Source organism: Astyanax mexicanus, chromosome 17 (genome assembly GCF_023375975.1).
Source record: "Astyanax mexicanus isolate ESR-SI-001 chromosome 17, AstMex3_surface, whole genome shotgun sequence".
Lineage (NCBI taxonomy): Eukaryota > Metazoa > Chordata > Actinopteri > Characiformes > Acestrorhamphidae > Astyanax > Astyanax mexicanus.
In genome coordinates this window covers 10151181-10178590 of record NC_064424.1, presented here as the reverse complement: position 1 = coordinate 10178590, position 27410 = coordinate 10151181, and the positions used below count along the sequence as shown (strand labels likewise).

General features: G+C 36.5%; 3 protein-coding genes and 2 non-coding genes across 6 annotated transcripts; 2 read left to right on the top strand and 3 right to left on the bottom strand.

Moving 5' to 3' along the window:
- Positions 1–5928: 5928 nt before the first annotated feature.
- Positions 5929–12942, top strand: tlcd1 (TLC domain containing 1). The gene is made up of 4 exons (XM_007254163.4): positions 5929–6331; positions 8173–8255; positions 9863–9945; positions 11541–12942. The coding sequence occupies exons 1-4, from the start codon at positions 6126–6128 to the stop codon at positions 11922–11924; spliced, it is 756 nt and encodes a 251-aa protein (XP_007254225.3). The 5' UTR covers positions 5929–6125; the 3' UTR covers positions 11925–12942.
- A 766-nt stretch (positions 12943–13708) lies between these two features.
- Positions 13709–16728, bottom strand: rpl23a (ribosomal protein L23a). The gene is made up of 5 exons (XM_007254164.4): positions 16624–16728; positions 15099–15279; positions 14333–14509; positions 14056–14125; positions 13709–13766 (listed from the first exon to the last, which is right to left on the bottom strand). Exons 1-5 carry the CDS (start codon positions 16646–16648, stop codon positions 13752–13754), a joined length of 468 nt encoding a protein of 155 aa, XP_007254226.1. The 5' UTR covers positions 16649–16728; the 3' UTR covers positions 13709–13751.
- Positions 13841–13903, bottom strand: LOC125782515 (small nucleolar RNA SNORD42). Its single transcript, XR_007425222.1, has one exon. It is a non-coding gene; the product is annotated as a small nucleolar RNA SNORD42 (small nucleolar RNA).
- Positions 14593–14662, bottom strand: LOC125782521 (small nucleolar RNA Z17). The gene has a single exon (XR_007425228.1). It is a non-coding gene; the product is annotated as a small nucleolar RNA Z17 (small nucleolar RNA).
- Positions 16729–17696: 968 nt separating the features above from the next.
- On the top strand, positions 17697–25742 carry rab34b (RAB34, member RAS oncogene family b). 2 transcript variants are annotated; one of them, XR_007425156.1, is made up of 12 exons: positions 17697–17939; positions 18635–18711; positions 19147–19238; positions 19329–19394; positions 20576–20677; positions 20783–20847; positions 21812–21863; positions 22003–22084; positions 22155–22245; positions 22393–22500; positions 23986–24551; positions 25086–25742. XR_007425156.1 is itself a non-coding variant. In XM_049466682.1 (11 exons), the coding sequence occupies exons 2-11, from the start codon at positions 18658–18660 to the stop codon at positions 24042–24044; spliced, it is 771 nt and encodes a 256-aa protein (XP_049322639.1). In that variant the 5' UTR covers positions 17697–17939; positions 18635–18657; the 3' UTR covers positions 24045–25066. The 2 variants fall into 2 exon arrangements, 1 of the variants encoding a protein (XP_049322639.1); XM_049466682.1 differs by lacking the exon at positions 25086–25742 and having other exon boundaries at positions 23986–25066.
- Positions 25743–27410: the final 1668 nt, after the last annotated feature.

The window sequence follows — 27410 nt, the reverse complement described above, 5'->3', positions numbered from 1 at the left end:
GCACCTTAAAAGGGGGAGAGAGAGAGAGAGAGAGAGAGAGAGAGAGAGAGAGAGAGAGAGAGAGAGAGAGAGAGAAAGAGAGAGAGAGAGAGAAAGAGAGAGAGAGAGAGAGAGAGAGTCCAGGGTCACGTGCAGAATGTCTTGCTGCAGTATGATGGTGATGCCCACAGTTAAAGCAGTCGGATTTTAACAACATTAAAAACTCTGTTAGACATTAACCCCCTGACACCCTGCGTTCATTATTCAGTTAATAATCTTAAAAAGAACCTGTTGCTGTCTGAAATTCTGGGTTTTCTAAAGGTATCTGAAAAAAAAATTAATTGAACCCATGAGCAAAAATGTATTTACTGTAAGTTTAATTTGATCCTAAGTCCTGCTATCAGATTTCTGTGAAGCTGATTTGTGACAGCGACAGTTATAAATGTCAGTATAAAAATACATTTGGTATTTTTTTACTATAACACCAATTGCAGCCATTACCTGGACCGTGACTTATTTATTTTTCTCACAAATTCCCTCACTGATTATCTAAGCAGTACTATTTAGTTGTCATTCCATAAATAAAGACATGATTGATATGCTTTCCTGATAATTAGTCATTTGTGTTTTCTTATCTCTAAAACCTTCCCATACCTGCACTCTTGCTCTGGTCTTTGATTATTTTTTATTTAACTATTTATATCTACTACACTGTTGGATTTAATTAATTAATTTAATTAAAGGTTTGTTTTGAATAGCAGTTCTTTGTGTTAGCAATTGTACAAAACATACAGTAAATACAGTTTTTGGCCACAATACTACTAGCATGTTAAAATCTAACAGAAAAACTGGATTATGAAATGCATGGAATACATTGTTGGAGTAGTCATTTTTGATAACTAATTTTAGATGAGTAGATGTAGATTAATGTACATATACTATAATACTGTAGGACGTTCATTGTTTTTTGTGTATTTGATATTATATAGCTATTTTTTTTTATCATTATTCTTTCGCAACACAATCAGTAATGTGCCTTTATACACAAATCTAGCTAACAATTTTTGGTTACTAGAACATTTTCTAAATGTTGCAGTTAAAATTCTTAGAATTCTTGAATCTGTTTTCTGGATGTTCTTAGAGCATTTTTAAGTAACGTTTTTAAACATGCTGGTAACGTCGCTGCAGCGTCACTTGTGTCAATGTTTTAATTTTGGTAATGTTACTTTTAACTTCCATAATGTTAATATGTGTCTAGCTGGGAACGTTGTGATGCAACGTTTTTAGAACATTTCTGGAGCATTCTTTCTATAACGTTATAGGCTAACCTTCCTGGAACATTTTCAAAAGGTTGCTAAACATTCCTATAACTTTCTCTATTAGCTGGGAAAATACTATTTGTAATGCTATGTCTCACTTACTATTTAGTTACTTACGAGGCTTATTATTCAGTTATTAATCTATAGATCATTCAAACAGAATGAATAAAGAGTTTGCAGTAACTATCAGAAAACACTCAGTAATGCTACTGTCCATTTTTTGCATTTCCTTTTATTAGGGGTCCAAGCACCAAAGGTTCTTCCTTGCAAAAGTGAATCATGCAGACCGAATCAATATATTGAGGAGACATGAAATTGGTCAGTATCAGTATATTAACTGGACCATATGCAGTAGAAATGAAAAATTTATTTCTGAAATGATTTTGGCTTTATAGTTTTGATTTTTGGTTTATAAGCGTGTTTGTACTTATGTAAAGTATTTTCTGTTTTTTCCCATAACAGTGGTGCACATAGAGTACTGTGCAAATGTTTTAGGCACCAAAGCAAAATTAATCTAATCAATTTATCTCAGCAATATGAGTCAAAGTCAAAGTCAAAGTCACAGTGGTTTTTATTGTCATTTCAGCTATATACAGAGTACACAGTGAAACGAAACAACGTTCCTCCAAGGACCATGGTGCACATAAACACAGTGTAGACAGAACAATAGTGCAACAGTACAAAAGTGCAGACAGACAATACAACACCATACAGACAAAGAATAATAAATAACAAGACAGTGTGCAAATTTTGCAGTGTGCAAAAAAGACCAGGTGAGGTAGTAATTACTCTATTACACAGTGTGCAATAGAGTCCAGTGAGGTAGTAGGGTTTTTAGTGCTTTCCATTTTCTGGGGTAAGTGGGGTAAGAGTGTGTGTGCATGTACAGAAAAACCATCAGTTCAGTCTCTGCAGTTAAGGAGTCTGATGGCTTGGGGGTAGAAGCTGTTGCAGAATCTGGTCGTGCTGGACCGGATGCTGCGGTACCTTCTTCCCGAAGGCAGGAGGGAGAATAGTTCGTGTGAGGGATGAGTGGGGTCATTCACAATGCTGGTTGCTTTGCGGATGCTGCGGGTGGTGTAAATGTCCGTGATGGAGGGGAGAGAGACGCCGATGATCCTCTCAGCTGTCCTCACAATACGCTGGAGGGTCTTGCGGTCAGAGACGGTGCAGGTCCCAAACCAGGCAGTGATGCAGCTGCTCAAGATGCTCTCAATGGTCCCTCTATAGAAGAGTGTGAGGATGGGTGGAGGGAGACGGGCCTTTCTCAGCTTCCGCAGGAAGTAGAGACGCTGCTGGGCTTTCTTGGCTGTAGAGCTGGTGTTCAGGGTCCAGGTGAGGTTATCTGCTAAGTGGACACCAAGGAACTTGGTGCTCTTAACAATCTCCACAGAGGACCCGTCGATGTTGAGTGGAGAGTGGGTGTGTTGTGCTCTCCTGAAGTCAACAACCATTTCCTTTGTCTTGTCCACATTCAGGTGAAGGTTGTTGACTGTACACCAGTCTGTCAGCCGCTGCACCTCCTCTCTGTATGCTGACTCGTCGCCTTTGGTGATGAGACCCAGCACGGTTGTATCATCGGCGAACTTGATAAAGCTGTTAGAACTGTGTTTTGCAGCACAGTCATGAGTCAGCAGGGTGAACAGCAGAGGACTCAGGACACTGCCCTGGGGGGCCCCGTGTTCAGTGTGATGGTGCTGGAGGTGCTGCCCCCGAACCGGACTGACTGGGGTCTCCCCGTCAGAAAGTCCAGGATCCAGTTGCAGAGGGGGGTGTTGAGGCCGAGCGAGCTTAGCTTCCTGGTGAGGTTCTGTGGGATGATGGTGTTGAATGCTGAACTGAAGTCTATAAACAGCATTCTGACGTAAGTGTCCTTCTTCTCCAGGTGGGTGAGGGAGAGATGAAGGGTGGTGGTGATGGCATCGTCCGTGGAGCGATTGGGACGATACGCAAACTGCAGGGGGTCCAGTGAAGAGGGCAGTTGTGTCTTGATGTTCATCATGACTAGCCTCTCGAAGCACTTCATGATGATGGGTGTAAGTGCAACGGGACGGTAGTCATTGAGGCAGGACACTGTGGACTTCTTCGGCACGGGGACGATGGTGGTGGACTTGAGGCACGTTGGGACAGTGGCGCTGCACAGGGAGATGTTGAAGATGTCCGTGAGAACATCTGTCAGCTGGTCTGCGCACTCCCTGAGCACTCTGCCGGGGATGTTGTCTGGTCCTGCAGCTTTTTGTGGGTTGACTCTGCGCAGAGTGTTCCTCACATCCACTGCAGTTAGGCACAACACCTGCTCGTCCGGCTTGGGCATGGTCTTTCTCGCCATCGTGTTGTTTTGTGCCTCAAACCGTGCATAAAAGTTGTTTAGGGCATCAGGGAGGGAGGCATCACGTTCACAGGACGGTGGCATTGTCCTGTAGTTGGTGATTGCCTGGATGCCCTGCCACATGCGCCGCGCGTCACCCGTGTCCTTGAAGTGGCTGTGGATTCTCTGGGCGTGTGCGTGCTTTGCCTCTCTGATGGCTCTTGACAGGTCGGCTCTCGCTTTCCTCAGGGCCACCTTGTCACCCACTCTGAAGGCGGAGTCGCGGGTCCTCAGCAGCGCACGTACCTCAGCAGTCATCCAAGGCTTCTGGTTTGGGCGTGTGGTGATGGTCTTGGAGACAGTGACATCATCAATACACTTGCTGATGTAGCCAGTGACTGATGCTGCATACTCCTCCAAATCAACAGAATCGCCTTCAGTAGCAGCCTCCCTAAACATGTCCCATGCAGTGCACTCAAAACAGTCCTGAAGGGCAGAGATGGAGCCTGCCGGCCAGGTTTTCAACTGGTCTGGAGCGTCTGATGAGTGGTGTGTATGTTGGAGTCAGCCACACACACATGTGATCCGAGAAAGCGAGGTGGGGGCGGGGCTCCGCCCGGTACGCGCTGGGGATGTTTGTGTAAACAAGATCCAACGCGCTCGCTCCTCTCGTTGCAAAGTTCACATGTTGGTGGAATTTAGGGAGCACTGACTTGAGATTTGTGTGGTTGAAATCTCCGGCGATAATAAACAGTCCGTCTGGGTATTTGTTTTGCAGATCGCTGATAGTCCGATAGAGTTCACACAGAGCCTCTTTAGCATTAGCACCAATGCTAGCGCTGGGTGGAATGTAGACAGCAGCTATTAGCACGGCGGAGAACTCCCGTACTAAATAAAAAGGTCTGCACTTGACTATCAGGAACTCCACCAGCGGAGAGCAGTGTTTGGCGACAGTCACAGCGTTGTTACACCATTCCGTGTTGATGTAAACACACACGCCTCCACCGCGGGTCTTCCCGGATAGAGCCGCGCTCCTATCCGCTCTGAACGCGGTTAGCCCGGCTAGCTGAATGGCGCTATCCGGAATGTTGTCGTTAAGCCATGATTCCACAAAAACCAAAACACAGCAGTCTCTGAACTCACGCTGGGTAGTTCGCTGGAGTCGGATGTAGTCCAGTTTATTGTCAAGGGAACAGACGTTTGCAAGAAAGAGCGATGGTATAGCCGGCCGGCTAGGACTAGCCTTTAGCCTCGCACGGATCCCGGCTCTCTTTCCGCGCTTCCGCTTACGCTCGCACCGCTTGCGATGGCACTTCCGCTGGGCTCCGGCGTCAGGAAACACCGCGGGCTGGCGGCCTGGGTCTCTTAGCAGGCTAAGCTCAAGTAGCGTCTGCAGAACCACGTCCGGTAGCGTGTTTTCTGGCTGGTTTCTCCACTGTAGCAGGGTCTGGCGGTGGTAGAACATGTGCACGGGTGTTCCGATGCACATATTTGCAGGAAATAAACGGAAAAAACGACAAATAGTAACACAAAAGCACCATTTAACGGACCCGGAGCGGCCGCTGCGTGTTAACGCGCCGCCATCTTGGGCCATCCATAGTTTTTACCTGAAAGCTCCACATATGATCTGAACAGATGCAAATAAACATAAATACAGTAAAACGTAACAAGGAATTCTCATTTTAACTAAGTATGTTATATCCTGTGAGCTAAAGCTGTAGAACAAGGTGTAGAGGTTCCAGATTTCTCCTGGATGCTCCTCAGCCAGCATGTGTACATTATGTTCAGTTCCTTCAGCAGCTCACCTGATTTACCACATTTAGCAATTTAAGAAACCAGGTGTTGATTAATATGATGAGAACTAGAAATAACTCTATTAAACTCAGATGAAGAGATATTAGGAGATGTTTTAAGGAAAACAGGGCTGTAAAAGCTCTGCTTTTTGTAAAATAGCTGTTTTTATTTATTGTAATGCTAATGTTTTACTGAGCTAATAAACACTTAACTTCACAGATAAGAGGCTTTTTCTTTGCTACAATTTTCCACAGGTGCCTAAAACATTTGCACTGTACTGTATAAGTGTGGAAAACTAACCAGTTGGCCTGTGGATGGGTCTTTTGAATTAACCTCATCACTGATTAGGTTCTATGGAGAAGACAGAAAGAAAGATAAAGGTATGAGCCACATTTTCTGTGATAAAACTCCTACGGGTCCTTTCATTTTTCTTCAGCCAATCACTGCTCAGCAAACAGGTACTGCTAGAAACACCACACCCATGCTTGGGCCCATGCATGTGGGAGGAAGAGAGAGAGAGAGAGAGAGAGAGAGGGGGGGGGGGGGAAGACACATTGAGACAATTCATTTCTGGAATGTAGAAAAGAATTCCAGACTGCTTCACAAACACTTCATAAAGGGACACAGTTTAACTTGAACTCTTCTTGACTGAAAGAGTCATTAAAAGGAAAAGGAGTGAAGAAGTGAGGGAGGTGAGTTAAGCAGTTAGAGATAAGCAGTGGAGAATGGAAGGCTGGCTGAGTGACGTCCAGAAATGGCCAGCCCTGTACTTGGGCTGCAGCGTGCTGGCCTTCAGACTGATCCACAGACTGCTGAAGACGCTGCCCAGACCAAGAACACTGGACAATAACTCCTGGAAGAGCTGGAGATGGGAGAACCTGTCAGTGTCCCTTGTCCACTCCCTGCTGAGCGGAGCCTGGGCTGTCTTCTGGTGAGTGACCCTGAGCTGAATACTGTAAAATTGCCTTAAATATATATTCTGTGTCACTTTTACTAAACTCTAATCTTAAAGGTGCAGTATGTATTATTTCCTTCAGGTAAATGTTTTTGTTTACTGTTTTTTTGCAAACCATATGTCTTTTTATGAAAGAAAGGCATTTTACATCTAATAAATTGCATTGTAATACCTTTGTAATATGACCACTATATAAGATGATTTATCAGTGATTTATATTTCTCCATAATATTTTTGGTCACTTGATATTCATTATACAGGTATCTTAAAGAAAATAAATTACGTATTGTACCTTTAAAGCTTATTGTCCAATAACTCCTATAGAGATACATGAAATTGTACAAAGATACAAAGTTGCTTTCCCTAAAAATAAAACGCATGTTTAATTAATGTGAAATTATTCTAAAAAATAACGTGCAGATCTGGCAGGATCTTAAAGCATGTTCTCAAAGTGTCTTTAGGCTCTCAGGTTTGTATGTGTGTCAAAGAGAAAGGTACAGTGCCTTAGTCATGCACAGATTTCAGATCCAGACTCTACCATCTTGATAGTAAAACTCAACAAACAGACAAACCCGATGGTAAAACTGATTTCATACATGAGCATTCTGAAGCTGAGTAAGAGGGCAGTGAAAGTATTGCATGGTAAATTTTAAAAGAAGAAGGACAGGTAACTGGCTGATCATGCCTGAAACTTACTGCACAGTTGAAGATTGAAGTTTATAACAATAAAAACCCAGAAAAACCTGTCAGACAGGCACGAGTCACGAACATTGTGAAAGAAGGCTCATCTGAGGATACAAAAGCTCTGCACTGTTGATTTCATGTCATGTTTATCTCTAAGGTTTCAGAAGGTATCCAGACCTTATTTATAATTAGTTACTTCCACTGTTTTTGCTCTTATTGTGGAGCAAAGTTTTCAACTGCACATAAACACACTAAACTTATTATCTTCATAGAATGGAAAGGAAGAAGGAGATGAGGTTAGAATTAGTTAGTTTGTTAGAGGTGTTAGGAGAGTAAGTGCTCTTTGAAGAGCTCTGTCTTCAGGAGTTTCTTAAAGATAGCGAGAGATTCTTCTGATCTGGTAGTGGAAGGTAGTTTGTTCCACCATTGGGGAACTCTGTATGAGAACAGTCTGGATTGCTTTGTGTGAGTGTTTGGCAAAGCGCAGAGCAGGAGAATCTCTCGCTATCTTTAAGAAACTCCTGAAGACAGAGCTCTTCAAAGAGCACTTACTCTCCTAACACCTCTAACAAACTAACTAATTCTAACCTCATCTCCTTCTTCCTCTTCTCTACTCCTCTATCCCATTATTTCCCTCTGACCTCCTTAAGGCCCTATCTATAGATGCTTTATTTTTAATTTCTATTATTTTTGTACTTTACCTCTTCTATTATTTGCACTTCAATATTGTAAGTCGCTTTGGACAAAAGCGTCTGCCAAATGTAATGTAATGTAATGTAATGTAGAATAGGAGGCTCTGGAACAGCCACGCATATTGTTAAATGGGTGTGAATGGGTATAAAGCTGCTTAACATTGGGTGCCTTGTGTTGCCTTCAATGAAGTGATAAGTTCCATCTTCAGTACCTCCCCTCCTTACTGCTCTTGTGGCTAAATGCAATAAAATCCTAACAGCAAGGTTCTAATGTAAAGTCTTCATAGAAAAGAAATGGGGGGTTGGAAGGACTACAAACCTGTAAACAGGTGGTGTATTTGATTCTTATCATGCTGGCTTCTGACGTTTTTATCATTTACTACACCAATGTTAGACCTAAATAATGTGTTTTAATCTTGTTTTTTTTCTTGCTGGTCTCAGTGTACTTCAGTATCCATTGATGGTACATGACCTGCACTCATCCTTCACCCCATTAGCATACCTGCTTGTTGTCATCTCAACAGGTTAGTCATGTTCTTCTTCTTCTTTAGCTGCACATCACTCTAAAAAAACATACCCTCTACAGCCAACTTAACACTTATTTGCTGAAGTGAAAAACAATGTAATGAAACATATATAACATGTATGGTGGATTTATATATATATATATATATATATATATATATATGTTTTTGTTGCTGTCAATTCGTAATTTGTTATTAATATTTAGAATGTTAAATTGACTGGGGCAAAAAAAATATGTTATATGTGGTTTTATAAGCCTGTTTACAACCATGCTATTTTAACTCACACCACTTAACTGTTTTCCTTTTGTGAAGGTCTTTTGAAAAAAAATAGTAACGCTTTTATTGCCTGATTGACACCATCACAACATTTTACTTCCCCATAGCAACTCCATTGTGTTGCCATTTTCTATTTGTCTTTATGCTTCAATATTCTTCCCAAGAAGTCATTGCATTTCGCCTTACAATACTTGGTACTACTTTAAAATAAGACTACCTTTATGAAGGGTTTATAAATGGTTTACAATTAGTTTATTAATGGTTACTAATTAGATTGTAAATTCCTTAAAAATCATTAATAATCAGTTATAACACATACGTAGAAAGAGCAACATAGATCTTTTGTTTGTCAAATAGTGAACCCACAGCCATATGTTTTGTTGCCATGTCTACGTATGTGTTATAACTGATTATTAATGATTTTTAAGGCATTTACAACCTTATTAGTAACCATTCATAAACTAATTGTAAACCCTTTATAAACCCTTTATAAAGGTAGTCTTATTGTAAAGTGGTACCAAATACTTTCATAATATATTCAACAATCAGAGTCAAGACTGATACATAACAGTTGATGGGTTCTGGAATTGCCACATTTGAAAGCTGTTTAACTAATATGGGATTTTTGTATGTACCAAACTTTACTTATTTATTATTCAGCAATGCCTCATTATATACAGTTTGACAGTTGTATAATTGTACCAATGTATGGGGCAGTAATATGTAATAGTTTAGCACCATCACCCATTGAAGCAAATTTATCCAACCAGTTTAACAACCACGTGATTTTTTAAATATGGTTTAAACAAAGTGTTCCAACAGAAAATCAAACTGCACAGCTCTGTTTCTCCTTGCACTGACTTGTAGATAGGAGTGGTAGTAGTTAAGAGCCTGGGACTGTTTGCTTAGTGTTACCAGGGCTATAGTGGTAGACGTTGAGTAGCGCTGTTTGACAATAATTAACTCTATCAGTTCTAAGCAGTATTCTTTTAAACATGCTAAGATACTTTATGTAGTGTTTATTTAATGTTTTTCTTAACAGTTCTATTTTTAATGCCAGACAAGAGAAAATAGGGGTTTTATTTGCCAGATCAACTATAAAGCCTCACCTCAGAATATAAAACATTAAGGACAATGACATCAGTGTTTCAGGTGTTAGGAGTGGATTTTAAGTACACTACATTTTAAACACAGCACATTAGTATGCATGCTATCATTTGTATGTGATTTATATGTGACTTTTGACAAATAAAAAAAGAAAAAGAAAAAAGAAAATGAATAGAGTAAACTGAGTTTAACCATCTGGAATTCTGAACTTTCTCTTTTAGGGTACTTCATTCAAGATGCTGGTGACATCATCTTCAGTGGACATGCCAGGGAGTCATGGGAGTTCCTGATTCATCATGTTTTGGTAAACCAGACAAATCGTTTAGACTAGCTCGGTTTATAGACAACCCCTTAGTCAGATTCTGCTAATGAATGGAGAATTAGTAAATATGACTGTTGTATAGGAAGAAAATGTAGGACTGCAAATTCTGTACTGAGTTAGAAAGCTGGACCCACTTTAGTCACTGGATGTTGGCAAGACAGAACTGGCTTAAGGGGATGTTTGGAGTGATGATTGTGATCTTTATTGTAAGATGAATGATAGAGATGGTCATGAGGCGGGAGCATGATCCTCTGTACCAATATTTTACATTTAGAATGTCAGGATTAATAAAGTAAAAAGTAAAGTATCTGTACCTTCTGTATCTTTAACCCCTTTTCACAGTGGCCATTGTTCACTATTTGGTAAATTAAATAACCTCTTATTAATTATATATTTTGATAATCTTGTTGAGCTACCTATAATGGTTTTCATTTTATTAAAGATTAACCAAAGAGTTCCAAAAATGTCTCCAATTGTCCCAAACTGTATCCAAATGGCGCAAAGTTTCCCAATATCCCAAAACTTGCGGAAAGGTGAATTATTTTGTAGCCTTTTGATTTGGCACATGTGGAGTCCCACTGGGCTCTATTTTGGGGCCTTGAAAAATTATATTATTTATGGTGTTACAGGACTGACAGAATTGTGGGCTTACACTGAAGGTTGGTTGCCCTGACAGGGATTAAACCTAGTCATATATTTATATCTATAGTTTCCTATGAATTGAAATTCAATTTAAAATTATTTTTTTTATGCAAAACTAGGCCTAAGGTCTAACTAGGTCTAAGAAACTGATCCATGGGGCTTGAGGGGTTCATTCTAGGAAATCAATTGTAAAATAGCACTGTACCAATAAATCACCTCGGTTTCTGATGTATAAAACCAAAGAAATGTTTAATTTAATGTTTCAGGTTTAAAACAACACACATATAGGCCAGGATATATGCTGTGAACTGTGCCAATATTTAACATTTAAAATGTCAGTATTAACAAAGTTAACAAGTAAAATTATGTAAAGTAAAAGAAAATGAGATGAAGTTTGATTAAACAGCACATATTATGGAAAACTGACATTTTTATTATAGTATGTAAACACAGTTAAAAGAGTCACTTCTCAACAAAGTTTTTGTGACGTAACAAAAACCAAAAAAAAAATATTTTAGCTTGTAATATATTTGAATGAGGATTAACTCATTCGATGGGCACCTCTTCAGAACAGAGGTCCCTTATATATACAGCTCTGGGAAAAAATTAAGAGACCACTTTGGTTGCCCTGACAGGGATTATACCTAGTCATATATTTATATCTATAGTTTCCTATGAATTGAAAATCAATTTAAAATCCGTTTTTATGCAAAACTAGGCCTAATGCCTAACTAGGTCTAAGAAACTGACCCATAGGGCTTTAGGGGTTCATTCTAGGAGACCAATTGTAAAATAGCACTGCATCAATAAATCACTGCGGTTTCTGATGTATAAAACCAAAGAAATGTTTAATTTTTAAAGGTTTCAGGTTTAATACAACACAAATATAGGCCAGGATCTATCCTGTGAACTTAACAAGCTTTTTTGTTTCGCAGGTGATTTCAACGTTCATGTACGCTTTGATAACGAGTGTCTATGTGGCAGGGGCTGTGATAGCTCTCTTCGTTGAAGTAAACAGTGTATTTCTGCATCTACGACTACTGCTCAAACTGGCTGGAGTGCCCAGAGACTCTCTCCTCTACACAGTTAATAAGCTGATCAATGTAGCCACGTACATCAGCTTCCGGCTCGGGGCTCAGTTCTATCTCTCCTGGTACATCATCTACAACTACTCCTGGCTGGACCACGCCCTGTTTTTCCTGGTCTGCATGATGCTGATGAACATCATGATCCTTGTATATTTCTACCGTCTTCTGCGAACAGACTTCTTTACACCACGCAGTCACCAGAACGGAGTGAGGAAGTTTGCCAATGACTAGTTTCCTATAGAACACGGCCAGCAATCTTATCAGACATTCTAACGCAAACTGCACTGATAAACCTCACACTGGACAAGTGAACAGTTCTTCACTACAGTTACATCACACACTAAGTTTATGAATTCTGCACAGCTGTATTTCTCCACACAATGAAATACAAAACATTGTCCTGTATAATGGTGCTAACTTTTTACATATATATAGATTTAAGATGAATGTATTATGTTTACCATACAGTGCTCACAAACAAATGATTGTATGATTTGTGAAGTGGATTTTTTTTTTTGAGATTTTGATCCCAATGACAAGATCAGCTAGGCATGAGCATTAAAATATAAATGAATTCATGCCAACTTGCAAAACCCATGACATAGTAGCCCTTTATTAAAACGAATACATCTTCTAAAATCCGTTCTTGATAAAAGTTTTAAAAATGTATAAAAAGATTTTAAAGGCAAAGTCTGTTAGATGCATGTGTTTTAAACTTCAGAATTGTCTACAGTTCTGTTTTAATAAATCCCATTGTCCTGAAATAAAAAAAAAAACATTAGAAATAAGAAATATTGGAGGATGTCAATATTTAAGAAACTTGTGTTAAGTGGGTGGTGAATAAGTTTCAGAATATTTCGAGGTTTTAGCACAATTTCACACAACATACTGACCGGCAAGTATGACAAACATTTGTATACAATGATTAAAATAATTAGAAAGCACCTTTTTTTAGACCCATATCGGTTCATGTGAAAATTCTACCATTTTTAAGATTCTACAAAGTGATGCCCTTTAAATAATAGTCCCCTTATATTTTCCAGCGCTACTTTAGAGGTTATACACAGACAGCTGGAAGAAGAAAGCTCTGGCCTCCATTGAACAGCAGTGAGTTCGGTCTCTGCTGCCCTCTAGTGAAGTCATTTGTGTAAGTAGTGAATTCAACCAATCAATTTACAGTCATAAGCAGCTATTGTATGCTGTTCACTAACAAAATAAAATGCCATTCTATTGGTTACTTTAATTACAATGTGATCATTCGTGTGTATGTTTGTGAGATCTGGAACCAGGAAATTTATCTACAAATAGTATTGAGCTTAAAAAAAAAGGAAAACAGGACGTTTTTACATAAAAATACCTGAACAGTAAACAGAGTCAGGAATAGGATTGAACCATGTTTAAGAGAGGTGAGTGAGATCCCATTTAGAAAATATCTTTTTTCCCCAGTTTTCAAAACTAAAACTTAAACTAAATATTGAAGTTTTAGCACCTTTGGTGGCTGAGGAATTTGATTTACTACCACATACATGCTGTACCGTTTAAACTAAATATAGCTCAAAACACTTGGGTAAATCTGTTATTGATCACAGTTTAAAAAAAAAAAAATAGAATATATATCTGCCCGAACAATAATAAAAATAGGTAAATTTTTAATAATGCAACACTTTCAAAACAGCCAATCTATGAATCAAAGAAACTGACTTTGTCCAACATCTTTTGAACCGATATCATGGTTGAAGATTTGTTTTCTACTTGTTTACTTCCCAGGTCAATTAAACCAAATAATCCCTCTGTTAGAAGCCTATTCTACACAAAAATACGCTATATAAAGTACTTTACAGCCAGCCTTACATTTGGGCAATGTGAGATCTACAATACATTGTGTTCATCAGATCAAGAACTTTTTTGTTTTAGCCTTAGGCAGTAGCTTATTATTTAAATAACTGCTAAAAACTTGTTTTCAAGAGTGCAACTTGTCCAGAGTAATTGTGAAATAAATCAAATGGCAACATGCATGTTTTTACAAACATTTATTCTTCTGTACACTTCAAGAGCAGTTTAGATGATGCCAATCTGAAAGAGAGTAGAAGAAAGAAAAATTACACTCAAGAAACACTAAGTGAAAACAATGCATTGCAGAACTAGGATAGCATCAGTGGTTCCTTTGAATGCATCATTGATTCAGTCAGAAACATTTACATCATGTGCTCAAAATACTTCAACCTGTTTTGTTATTCATGCTGTACATTTATCCAGGTTCATAACAGAAAAGCTTACAAACTTGATAAACATAAGATGTACACATTTTTGCTGCTCAAAGCTCAAATACCCCAAAAATAATTAGTTGCTCAAGACTGCTTACCTTGTTTGCAACATCCAGCGCATCGTAATCTGGTGCCAGACGAACGTATGCCTTCTTTTCACCATCGGGCCTAAAAAGCACATTAAATACTTTAATATTCTACCCGTCATCGCATTCATCACATCTCTCAATTAAACTACACCATGTGAATCAGTGGTTCCTTTGAGAACATCATGAATCAGAGTTCACAAATAATTTACATCATTACACAGAAAGCACACATTTTCTACTACTATATTTTCCATTAAAAAAAAAAAAAAAAAAAAAAAAGTAATACCTGATGAGTGTGTTCACTTTAGCCACATCGATGTCGTACAGTTTCTTCACTGCATGTTTGATCTGATGCTTGTTGGCCTTGACGTCAACAATGAACACCAGAGTGTTGTTGTCCTCAATTTTTTTCATGGCTGACTCAGTGGTCAGGGGGAACTTGACAATGGCATAGTGGTCCAACCTGAAGAAATTAAATAAAAATAATTAGAACACTAAATCTAGGAAACATGTTGAGAAAACAAGAATTCAAAACATGTTACACAAGATGCATCAGCACTGAAAAAAGTGTAATCATAAATATCATGCTTTGATCGCAATTACCATCATGTGCATCCTGCTACTGTCCAACAAAATGTTTGGTCTCCAAGTAGGGCTGCATTTTGGTATTAATCTGTTGTCAATTAATCTGTAGATTATTATTGTACTTAAGTTTTGTACTCAATTATTTCTGCTATGCCCTCCAACTCTCCTTCCTGTGGGAATGGCTCCTTTTCCTCGCTTTTACTCTTACTTTAAAACAATATATTTGGCTGAAGGTGGGATTGAAATGCCCTGTCACAGAAGACATTTTTAAAAAGCCTAATTTGTTGTGTCACATTTGGGAGCACTGTGTAGTCCACTGCTGTTAAAAATTAATGAATTAGTTGACTTTTTATAACAGACATTGTCGACTATGTTAACCATTTGTTGCAGCCCTAACTACAAGCCAAACAATACTAAATAAGAACCACAAGGACCACTGTAAATAGCACTGACAATGGTAAACTTACTTGTTCCTGCGTGGCGCGCTCTTTCTGGGGTACTTGGGCTGCCTCCTCAGGCGCATAGTCTTGGGCCTGCGGAAAGTAGGGCTGGTCCTCATCTTCTTCTTCCTTTGGCTGTGGACACCTTTCAACACAGCCTTCTTAGCCTTCAGGGCCTTTGACTTGGCCTCTGTCTTGGCTGGGACAGCTGTGGGGACATGGACAACACTGTTAAGCTAAATGCAACAATAGTGATCACCAAGATGGCAAAGAACTGATAGTATAATAGTATATTACTGTGTGGCAGAACTTGTGTATAAAACCAACTTATCTGCAACAAATGCCTACAATTAAGCTAGTCACATTATTAGATCATCTTATCACAATACATGGACATAACCTCAACGTGTGTATCAATGTGAATGAAGCAGTATCATAGCTAACTTTTTATATAAAAATAAGTCTGTAAAATATCAGATAATTGTACAATTTATAGACTTTTTACATATCACTGATATCTGCATGGTTTTATTTATGATTCAGGTTCCGTAGGATATTTTTAAATGATGTTTTTCAATGTTTAAGTCTAAATATTTGTAATATAATTATAATTGAAACTTGATTACTCTTAGTATATTACATATGTAGTCGTATTATGCAATTACATTTATTATTTAAGAAGGGAAAATGATCTTAAACTGACTACCATTTACCTCAACTATCTATGGGACTATACCCTCAACACAAAAATATAGTTATAGTTACTACAAGTAGGACAGGGGCACCACTTACACATATTAAAGTCTTAAAACACAATAAGTGACAAAAAACACATTTTTCCAATCATTACGTCACACGTGAGACCCAACAAATACCCAAAATTACAGGTTAACAGGGACATTCACGTGTATGCTAGGGAGATACGTAAGTCAAACTTGGGTTTATAGCTTAAGATTCGAATCAAAGAACTTATCATGGAACTGGTTAAATTGGTAGGCCAGCTAATGATAACTACACATTCCATGTAGATGAACTGGGCCTGGGAAAATGTCTTATGCAGAGTCAACACACAGTTTAGCTAACTTGGCTAACGTTATAGCTCACAGGGCCAGTGAAGAAACCTTGTCTCTATTGCTAGCATAGCATTCACTAGCTAACTGTGCCCCAACGTTTTTTAAACTTTAAGGTATTCTAGTCAATAAACCACAATATTACACCGCTTTTAAAGCAAATTCAACGTTATAAAAGCTCACGTCTCTCTAGCTAGTACACTCGGCCTGACACTAGTCAGTTAAACTTGTAGCCTAGCTAGCTAATCCAACAGCCGGCTAGCTCTGAGACCCAGGCTCAGTAACGTGTGCGGGAGCAGTGTGGACATGTTTCAGCGCTGCGCCACTTTAACAGATTAATATCGTCTCCACAGACCCTTTTCCAACCTCAAAACCCCACATACACTACCACTACACCTTCAGACAACCTCACACCAAATATCCCGCGTCTATATTCAGTCTAACAGCGACTTTTAAACCAAAAATGTTGAAAACGAGCGCACCTTCCTTCTTCGCCTTCGGGGCCATGTTGAGAAAGGAAGAACAGAGGGGTTTCCTGCTCTATTTCGCAGGGGCTCGGTCGCGCGCTGTCCTCGCGAGAACACAGCGCGGTGCATAATGGCTCTTGTAGTTTCGGAAGCAATATAGCTAGATCATAGACTGTATATAGCTAGATTATAAATAATACTATCATACGTTATTTAATCATTCGTTATTTAAACTCAGGCTTACATTTCAATAGGAGAACATATTGCAAAAAAAAAATAAGACAAAAAATATCATAGATAGATAAAAAGAAAAAAGGATAAAACAATAACTACAAACAATTTCAAATAGTACTAAAATAAGTAGTAACATTTTAATTAATATTTTATATTTACTATAAATAATACTGTATTATATAAGCAAGAAAATGTCTACAAATATAAAATTAACATATATAAAAAAAATAACACTATCAATGCAGTGACAAATAAAAGAAATGTGCAAGAGGTGCAGGTATCAGCAGATAGTAAGAATACTATATAAAATGTGCATACATAGGTATTTAATAAAGTGTCTATAGTAGAATAAAGTATTTTACTAATAAACTAAAGAAAAATACCTGTTTATGTCCAAATTTCTACAGTAAAGGGGTAAAAGGTTTGGGGGAGTAAAGATGCTAGCATCACTGCTGCTGTGAGCTGACTGGTTGGTAAAATAATGCTGAAATTACAACCAGAGCAGGTTTAAAGGTTTTAAGGTTTAAAAAATGTGTCTTCGGTATTTAAATATTTGATACTGTTCTATATTTAGATAGGGACAATGTTTTGATATAGAAATGAACAAACATTAATAAATTATGTTTTTTTTTTTTCAATTGCTTCATATACAATTTTTCATTTGGGACTACAAAAGATTATTTAGTGGGTTTTTATTCTCCTGTCGAGAAGTTTTCTGGTTAAGCCATATCCATCCTCACTCAGAGAACTCACTCAGCAGCGCCCTGTAGCGTTTATTACTCTTTATTTGAGCTTTAATGTGAGGAATAAGAAGTGGCACTGTTGAGACTATTTATCACCAGTAGGAGGCAGAAATATGGGCGTTAAAACTCACAAGTCCAGCTGAAGACTGTCACAGATCTGATCCTGCTTTTACTGCTCAGGGAAATGAATGGGATTTCTTTAAAATCTTTTATTAATATAAATTTATGCTGTATAAGAAGAATGATCTGTTTCAGCCCTGCAGACTGAGAGAGTGTTCAGCCCTGTGAGGAGTGATTTCTGACTCTGAGGGAATGTAGGAAGCTGGATTTACTGAGGATAGATATTCTCTTGTGGTATGTACTGTTTCCCACAGCTCTACTGATTGCATGTAATAGTTTTGGGTGTTTTACCAAGATTTATATTTTTTCTGTTTAAAATTAAGAGTTAGATCACTTATTTACAGTATTTAATATGTTTCTAAGAAGTACTAACTCATACTTTAGCTCTATCGTTTAAAAGCTGCTTTCTGAAACATGTCTGGTGACTACAGAGCCATTACTATTAAATATGATACTGTGCTATGATACTGATTTATTTATTTAATAAATGTAGACTCTAAATAAAATGTACTTTTATATATTTGAAATTAAAAATGCAGAACAATGATACTAGGAAATAAACATACATTTTAGCATAACAGGTTTGTAGTGCCAAAGGTTTTGCTCTTACAGATTTGTAATATATAAATACATAATCAAATATCTGATCAAATGTAAACCTTTGAGTGATGCTGAATTTATACATATAGCAATTCTTTTTTGATAATGATTTTAGAATCATTGTGCTCATTTTTTTTTACATATCATATTATATGATATTATTTAAAAATATATAATAAGCTATTTGATGAGTAAAGCAATAAATAATACAGTTAGGTCATACGTTTTTTTTTATTATTTAGTCTTTTATTATAAAATTTGCCTTGTTGACACTTTTTGACAATCTGCAAACAGCTGAATTTGTGTTTGTGTGCTCTTCTGTTCGTTAGACAACTTCTCATAGATCCTAACTATGAGTTCTCTACCACCCATACGAGACGATAGGATCATCTGTGAGCTCCCACTGGTAACCCTCCAACATTTTAAAATGAATATTGATACTGTCCAGTAAAAAAAACACAAATCCCCTTATTTTTTAGTTTGTTTTAACCATAAGGATTTACATGCAAAGTAATGCAAACTCTATATGATATTCCTAAATTGTAATAAAGGGGAAGTTCAGAGAAGTTCCAGATATATTTAAGTATTAATAATATTTAAACACTGAAATGGGAAAAGATTTGACATACTGGCTCTTTTATGTCAATAAATTCCCTTGCTCAGTACCCACAATATGCAGCATTTAGGACAGCACATTATATTGTTATATAAGTTATCTCCATATATCATATACTAAATTGATAATGTGATTACGGTGACAGGCCTATTGGTAATCTGAACTAATAACTTATATTTGTATGATCAGGAAAAATACATTATACTGGATTTATGTTTAATACAGTACTTCACCAAGGATGCTGCTCTGCACACCAAAGACGGCTTTCACGTTACCGTCCAAAACGCATGTCAGACTCAGACATCAGACCCCATGGGGTAAGTCCTGTTCTCTGTCTGTTCATTGTGCAGTCTGGACTCTTCACTGGTCATTATATTTAGATTGAATTTTGTCTATTTTGTCCACAGATTTAATGTAGCCAAGGTAATAGTCGTGGGTGATGTTGGAGTAGGAAAAACATGTTTAATTAACAGGTGAGCACTGCATCCATTATACTGGGTTGCTATACAAATCATACTAATATAAAGTATAATGAAAAGCTCATTATACCAGCTGTCACTGACGGAGGAGGGGTTGTTAAAAAAGTTTAAAAATAAAGAATTTCACCTCGATTTAGGAGCTGAACGGAGCAAGATCATTCCATAGAACACATATTGCAGAAAGTCAAATGCATGTTTTTTTTTGTTTTTTTTCCATCACAAAAAATGCATAATTGTTTTATTGAGTTATTTACAGCTATAAAATGGTCTGTAATTGTATTATTATCATTACTACAAATGTGTTTTTTTTAGTTAAATATCTGAAGATATCTGACTTTGTTAGTTGCATTCAAATGTGTTTTGATGTAGAGTGAATTAGAGCTTCACAATATATCACCATATATTCACCATCACCATCGCAATGTATGATGCATGTGCAAATAGCTAAAAAAATGTGTCGCAAAATTAAAAAGCAAATTAAACCATGCACATCATTTACACTGTTCAAATATTTATAATTGTATAAATTTCACAATGCTCTGGAAACAAATAAGAGACCACTTAAAAATGAAGAGTTTCTTTGATTTTACCAAATTAAAAACCTATGGAATATAATCAGATAAAGAATATAAAGATGGATGATCACAAGCCATCAAATTAAGCTGAACTGCTAGAATTTGTGCACCAGAAGTGGCATAAAGTTATCCAAAAGCAGTGTGTAAGACTGGTGGAGAACATGCCAAGATGCATGAAAAAAACAGGGTTATTCCACAAAATATTGATTTTGGAACGCTTAAAACTTTATGAATATGAACTTGTTTTCTTTGCATTATTTGAGGTCTGAAGCTCTGCATCTTTTTTGTTATTTCAGCCAAATGTTGTCCGTAGTTTATAAAATAAAACTATGAAAAGAATGTTCATTTTACTCAAACTTAGACCTATAAAGAGCAAAATCAGAGAAACTGATTCAGAAACTGAAGTGGTCTATTTATTTTTTATAGCGATTTTACCATTAATCTAAAGTGTGCTAAATAATATCAATAATACTGTAACACTAACACTAATAATATGGTGCTGTATGCCATAAAACTGCTGTGTAGCACCTCGTATCGCATTTGGGACTTCTCAACAGAGATGTTTACATTTCTAATAGTTTTGAAATTAATTCCCTGAAGGTTTTGTAAGGATACTTTTGACAAAGGCTACAAAGCCACTATTGGAGTGGACTTTGAGATGGAGAGATTTAAGGTCCTAGGAGTGCCTTTCAACCTGCAGCTGTGAGTCATGATTCTCTATATAGAAGAATAAACAGAAATGAATGCTCTAATGAAATAAGTAGAGATGTAATAATAGTTACTATTGAATGGTTGTTCTTACTGCAGATGGGACACTGCAGGCCAGGAGAGGTTTAAATGCATTGCGTCCACCTATTACAGAGGGGCCCAAGGTAATAATACAGTAACATTCTGACTGACTGGTTTGGATGTGCCCAGAGGTGGACAGTAATGAATTACATTTACTCAAGTTACTGTAATTAAGTAGATTTTATGAGTAATTTGTAATTTTTTAAGTAGTTTTTAAAATAGGTACTTGTACTTTTACTCAAGTACATTTTGACACAAGTAATTTACGTTGCTACATTGGAAAACTCCCAATTACTGAGTAAAAATAAATAAATAAATAAATAAAAATTGTCTAAATAATAATAAAAAAAAATTGTCACGGATGCTTGCCCGTAGAATAACGAGGCAATAACGTCCTCATGCAATGCAAAATGTGCCTCGCCGCACAGAGCTGTCAGCTTTCAAAACTTCCACATCAAACCTGAGAAAGTATGTGGTGGTATATATTTTATCATTAAACAATCTGCTTAAATGTAAAGAAAAACATGTAAAAAGCAGTTAAAGCATAGCAATGGCAAGTTAATAAAAAAATAATAATGAAACTGTGAAACTATAAAAATACAGTTTATAGTCACCTATATGACCATAACTTTTTAATAGTAAAGAAAAAAATGGATCATAGAAACCTATACTACTTGTTCTTAAAAACAAAAAAAGTTTTATAGGGTGGTGTGAACAAATACTGCCTGAAAGGTCCAAATTATTATGTGGAATAATAGTTCATTAAAACCAATTTAATTTATGATTTGTTTTTAATTTTTTACATCGAATAATTAAAAGTAACTATGTAACTTTTACTCAAAGTACATTTTATATTCAGTACTTTTTACTTTTACTCAAGTAGATTGTTAGATGGGTACTTTTACTTTTACTTGAGTAGAATTGTAGCGAAGTAAAGGTACTTTTACTTAATTACAATTTTTCAGTACTTTTTCCACCTCTGGATGTGCCTGACTGTATTCATGCTAAAAACTGGCATTTTTTTGTTTACTCTTTTCTGAACTGCAGCCATCATAGTTGTATTTGATCTGAGCAACTACTACTCTTTGGTTAATGCAAGGTAAGTCATGCTGTTGTCACACATTCTTGTAGTTATCACGTTAGACACACCTAGATGCTGTTTGGAGCTTAATTTAATTCTGCTGTGTAAGCAGCCCTGTTTAATATCACTGGGATCTGCATGTTGGGTAACTTCACAGACAGTGGCTTGAAGATGCCATGATAGACAACGACCCTTCCAGTGTGCTTCTCTTCCTCGTGGGGACCAAGAAGGACCAGAGTGTGAGTTCATGTTCAGATGAATAAATCCTTTACAGTTGATTGGTGCACTCATGTTTACTGTATGTGTCAGCATCCAGACCTGCTGGCCCAGATGGAGGAGGAAGCCATTAAGTTGTCAGAGGAGATAAAAGCTGAGTACTGGGCTGTTTCTGCTCTGTCAGGTAGGACTGGTTAAAGTAGGTAGCTGGCATATGCTACAAACATGACATCATGACTTATTTTCTCTTGGCTTTAACTTCGTAACTGAAGGTAATGGTTCTGTCACAGCAATAGTACCACAGTGCAATGCCTCCATTTTCCTTGAACAGGAGAGAGCGTGAGGCAGCTGTTTCTCCGGGTTGCGTCACTTACCTTCGAGGCTTCTGTTTTAGCGGAACTGGAAAGGAAGAACACGAGACATGCAGACAATGTTGTTAGTAAGTAGCCTTTTAGTATTTTAGAAATTGGCACATCAGATTCTGAGATGCATCCAGTTTATCATGTGGGCAAAATGTGGCATTAATTTGCCTTCTAGTGGTTTTTAGAATTTAGCATAAAACATTCCCTTGTTCCTGCCATGCATGGCTCTAATACACTCAGTTCACCTCAGGAAGGCCTTTTAAATGCGTGTGGTATGGGTATGGCTTTTATTGGCAGATATGTTGACTTGGTGGTAGGAATGTTCACATTTCTTGCCCACGAGTCAAAGTCTGAATCATTTATCACCCATAATGCAGTGACAATGCAGTAAAAAAAGAAAGAACATATAAAAGTTGCCCCTTAAGTTAAAAAAAAAATCATCTTTAATTGGTATTGAAACAACAGTATCAGAACATACTTTTATTAATACTTATGTTTTATTAATACTTATGTTTTATAGAACGTACTATTATTATCACAAAATAAACACATATTAAATAGTATATAAACAATTTTCTTTTATAACAAGCGTCTTTTCTTAAATATCTCTGAGTTTCATCCCCTCGCATTTAATAAAATAGCTATTTGTCCACTGCCACGCACCATAATTACACTCCGTGTGCACGTTTCCATGAAGATCCACATAAACACGACAGCGAGTGGAAATGGAGGAGCTACTGAACGTGATGTCATGTGATAGAGAAAGCCAAAAAACTCACTGGTGCTCCTGTTTTTTTCAATTGCAGTCTGGTTTTATCACTGAGTAGAAGTGTGAAATATTTTTCTCAGAAGTTCCATTGAGATACTAATCCCGTCCAGATAGGACTTTATATTCCCCAAACATTACATGCTCATTATGAATGTAATGAACAGCTTGAAGCTTTGCCCTGGAATTAATTATATTTTTTTAATGCTTTCAACAAAAACACATTAATGCACACATTTCATCCTGAAACTTTGATGCATTATTTTTTTAATTTAACACAAAATAATTATTATTTTTTTAAGTTTGGCCCCAATATAATTAAGTTTGGCCCCAATTTTCTCCCAAATTAACTCTTTTTATGAACTTAAAAATGTCTAAAACAATCAAAAATCAGACAGAAATACCCTGTCACAAGTACACTGAGGAAGTCCTCAGAGTACACTAAGGAACTCAGTTTAAAAACAAAAAAACTCTTAACTTGCACTGTGCAAAATTTTGTTAAAAAAATATAGTGGCAGTGGACAAATAGCTAGGTGATGAAACTAAACTAAAATTTACCACGGAGTTCAGCGAAAAACAGTAGATAATTCAGCCTGTAATTTTGTCAGAAGATGTCTGAGAAAAACACATACATGGTCATTCCAGATGGGAATAAGATCACAAGAAAACCACCATAAAAGAGAAAAAATGACCCCAGGACTCCCTGAGAAACTAATCCTGTCCGGATATGGCTTTAGACAGCAGCTAAAAAAATACTGATTATGACAACTAATCTTATTTACCCGCTTCCTTACAGAAATCACTGGAGATCACAACGACTTCAGGAAGAAGAAGCAAAGCAACTGCTGCAATTAAGTGTTAAGTTGAGAAGTGTGATGTCAGCAAACAGTAACATCACGTAGTTCACCCGGCAGCACCGACTGCCCCTAAAGAACTCCAGCTGCACTGGACTGCCCAAACAGCTGACGTCAAAGCTGATGGCTGTGTGAGAACCTCAGAAATGCTCTTTAAACAATTAAACAGTGAAGAACAATGAAGGATCTTACTGCGCTTGTGCTCAGCGTCCCAGACACGCATCTGCAGGATAAAATGATATAATTGTGTTGCCAAAAGAGGCTTTATGGTGTATTTATCATGTGTTAATGATTGTGAAAATGTGTTAATATGTGTATTACATATTTAAAGGGATATAAAAAGGATAATATATAGAAAAGAAATTCCACATACAGCACCAGTCAAAAGTCTAGACACTCTACACACTTTCTCATTCAAGAAGGTTTTTTATTTAATTCCTACACTGTATAATAGTACTAAAGTCATCTATGAAGGAGCACATAAGAAAGCATGTAGTGACTTAAAAGTGTTAAGCAAACCAAAATACTCATAAATGTAATATATTATATTACGGTTTCTGAGGTTGGTAACTCTGATGAACTTATCCTGTGCAACAGAGGAAACTCTTGTTTTTCCCTTCCTGGGGCAGTCCTGATTAGAGCCAGTTTCATCATACCGTTTCATTGACTGACCTTCATTTCTTAAAGTATTTTTTCTTTACTTAGTTGAGTAGTTCTTACCATATAATGAATTAGAACATTACTCAAATATGTATATTCACTGTATACCAACTCTACCTCTTCACAACTTTACAACTATTGCTCTCAAACAGTTATCAGCACAGCTGTTAACTGAAATCTAGCCAAGATGTGCAAAACTGTCATCTAAGCAAGAGGTGCCTACTTTGATTAATCTAAAATATAAAACATATTCTGGTCAGTTTTTTATGTAGTAAATAATTCCATATGATTTTTCTTAATAGTTTGGATGACTTTAGTATTAATCCACAATGCAGACAACTTAAAAATAATGAAAAAACACTGAATTTATTTAATTCAAAAGATTATTTTATTTAATCTTTTGACAGGTACTGTATATCTTTATTGTCTCTGAAAAACCTTGTATCTCCAAAATACTAAGAAAAAAACATATGAACATATGAACAGCAAACATTTTCAATAATTTTGTAGCACCTCTACAGTTTCATTTATTGTGACATTTTGAAACGAAAAAAACCTGCCACTTTATTATTACATTATTATTATTAGATTATCATGAGAAGAAAAACAGCAAAATTGGAGGTACATGGTTTTTGAATTACTCTAGAATTCTGAACACAATTATGAAGGGGTTAATATGACTGTAGCAGTTGTGAATAGTGCCTTAAGAAATATTTTATTGAATAAGAGTCTATTTTATTGAACTTAAATGATTGACTGAACTTTAATTATTTAAGTGTGTGGAGACACTGTTCTGACACAAGCTTTTATTTACTTTTCTTATTCATGTGTTTACAAGTTTACAAGATGTTTGAGGTGCACTCACTTTTGTGTGTTACCTTGTTTTAGGAATTTTATGAAGGAAATCATTTTAGTGTTTTTTGGGGATTTATCTGAATATTGGTGCACCTACTAGCCTTATCCCTATCTTTATGTTTACTGCCTTGATTAATATAATTGCCCTCTATATTCCATAATCTTCTGCTGTAATAAAAGCATTTGTTTTAATGATCCAACATCCAGACTACTGTGATTATGTGCAGCCTGCCTAAGAGATCACACCGTTTTCCTCCCAAACCCTGCAGGCTTTTTTCTAGCGTTGATTCTTCTTAAGTGTAAGTGGAGTCTTTGTTCTTCCGCCTGCATCATGTGTTTCTACTGCTAATATGATACATATGCCAGCACCCATGACCAGAATCTGCATGGCCATCCGGATCACTGGATTCCCAGCCTGAGCAAAATGGTGGGATTGTTTTCCTGAGTGTGGAAGAAGAGTTTCATTCAGCCTGAAAACCAACCGAATTACAGTGAACTGCAGCACTGAGACAAGGATCTTCATTCATCTGTACAAATTCCCTCTCTGGAAACAGAGCCTCACATTCCCTTAACCCTCATTTCAAGTGTGACAGAGTAGTAATATCAGTGATTACAGGAAAAATCATATTACACAATTTACTACTAACCTGAACTGTCATTCGTTTCTTTACTGCAGTTCATTAGATTTGATCTGATGATTTGAACTCTTTACCAATTAATATTCATCAGGAATCGAGTGTTAGTAGGTTTAAAAGGCAGCTAAAAACCTTCCTGTTTAGTATAGCTTTCTACCACCTTTTGTTCTGCTTTTATATATATATATATATATATATATATATATATATATATATTATTTTTTTTCTTTTTTTGATTGATTTTATTTTTTATCATTTTTTAAATCTATTTTATTCTCTGTTTTATTTTAATATAAATGTATTTTATTTACTTCTATTTATTAAATTGTTATATTTTTATTATTTGTTTTATATTACTTTAACATTTTGCTTATTTTTATTTTATTTAATTTTATTGTATGAAAGGTGCTATATAAATAAGGTTTTATGGTATTTTGGAGATAATGATACTCGTCAATAAAAAAAAATATTTCTAGAATACCCTACTGCAACAAAATAAAACAAATATATATATATATATATATAAAAATTATGATATTATGATATGAGCACACCCCTGAGATATAAAAAAATACAAGAATTTTGTCAGATTTGTAACAGAAGTCAATGATCCAGAATATCATGATACTAATAATGCACTCCAAATATCTCCATATATCTAGAATGAAAGTAAAATAAATGATACTGGACAGATATAATCTGTCTCTAATAGATATATAACAGGAAATGAGAACAGTGTGATTTTTTCTTTTGCTAAAAACAGCAAAAAAGTAGTACCCTGATGTGATAATTAGAGGCAAGTGATATGGCACGATATTTAAAAATGTTGAAAATATTATTGTATACGACACAATATGGCGCTCCCCTACTTAACATACCAGCTCTTTACTTTTTGCTCTCTTTTAATGGGTTCTTTTTGTAGAACAAACTACCATAAATAGACAATAAGTCATCTGTATAAAGAGTTAATTTTCTCAAACATATATAGGTGTTTTTTTTTTTCAAAACATACCTTTAAATAAACTTTTCATTTATTGTATAATATTCCTGTATTGTAATTATTCTGGCAGGCCTAGTGTGGCATTACCTCACGTTCCTTATGCCTCTAGAAATGTTACTTACAATATATTAAAGAATGCAACATGTTTAATAACATGCTGTTTTACTGTTTGCTGTCACCTTCTGCTTTCAGACAACTGGAATAAAGACACTTGAGT

What these genes read in the sequence shown, in the direction of transcription:
- rab34b (XM_049466682.1), top strand. Translation starts at nt 18,658, where the DNA reads ATGAGTTCTCTACCACCCATACGAGACGATAGGATCATCTGTGAGCTC. An exon ending in TCATCTGTGAGCTCCCACTG is followed by an intron (nt 18,712 to 19,146) that starts GTAACCCTCCAA and finishes TGTTTAATACAG; the next exon opens with TACTTCACCAAGGATGCTGC. An exon ending in GTGCCTTTCAACCTGCAGCT is followed by an intron (nt 20,678 to 20,782) that starts GTGAGTCATGAT and finishes TTCTTACTGCAG; the next exon opens with ATGGGACACTGCAGGCCAGG.
- tlcd1 (XM_007254163.4), top strand. Translation starts at nt 6,126, where the DNA reads ATGGAAGGCTGGCTGAGTGACGTCCAGAAATGGCCAGCCCTGTACTTG. An exon ending in GGAGCCTGGGCTGTCTTCTG is followed by an intron (nt 6,332 to 8,172) that starts GTGAGTGACCCT and finishes TGCTGGTCTCAG; the next exon opens with TGTACTTCAGTATCCATTGA. An exon ending in GCTTGTTGTCATCTCAACAG is followed by an intron (nt 8,256 to 9,862) that starts GTTAGTCATGTT and finishes TTTCTCTTTTAG; the next exon opens with GGTACTTCATTCAAGATGCT.
- rpl23a (XM_007254164.4), bottom strand. Translation starts at nt 16,648, where the DNA reads ATGGCCCCGAAGGCGAAGAAGGAAG. An exon ending in CCCGAAGGCGAAGAAGGAAG is followed by an intron (nt 15,280 to 16,623) that starts GTGCGCTCGTTT and finishes ATGTCCCCACAG; the next exon opens with CTGTCCCAGCCAAGACAGAG. An exon ending in AAAGTGAACACACTCATCAG is followed by an intron (nt 14,126 to 14,332) that starts GTATTACTTTTT and finishes TGTGCTTTTTAG; the next exon opens with GCCCGATGGTGAAAAGAAGG.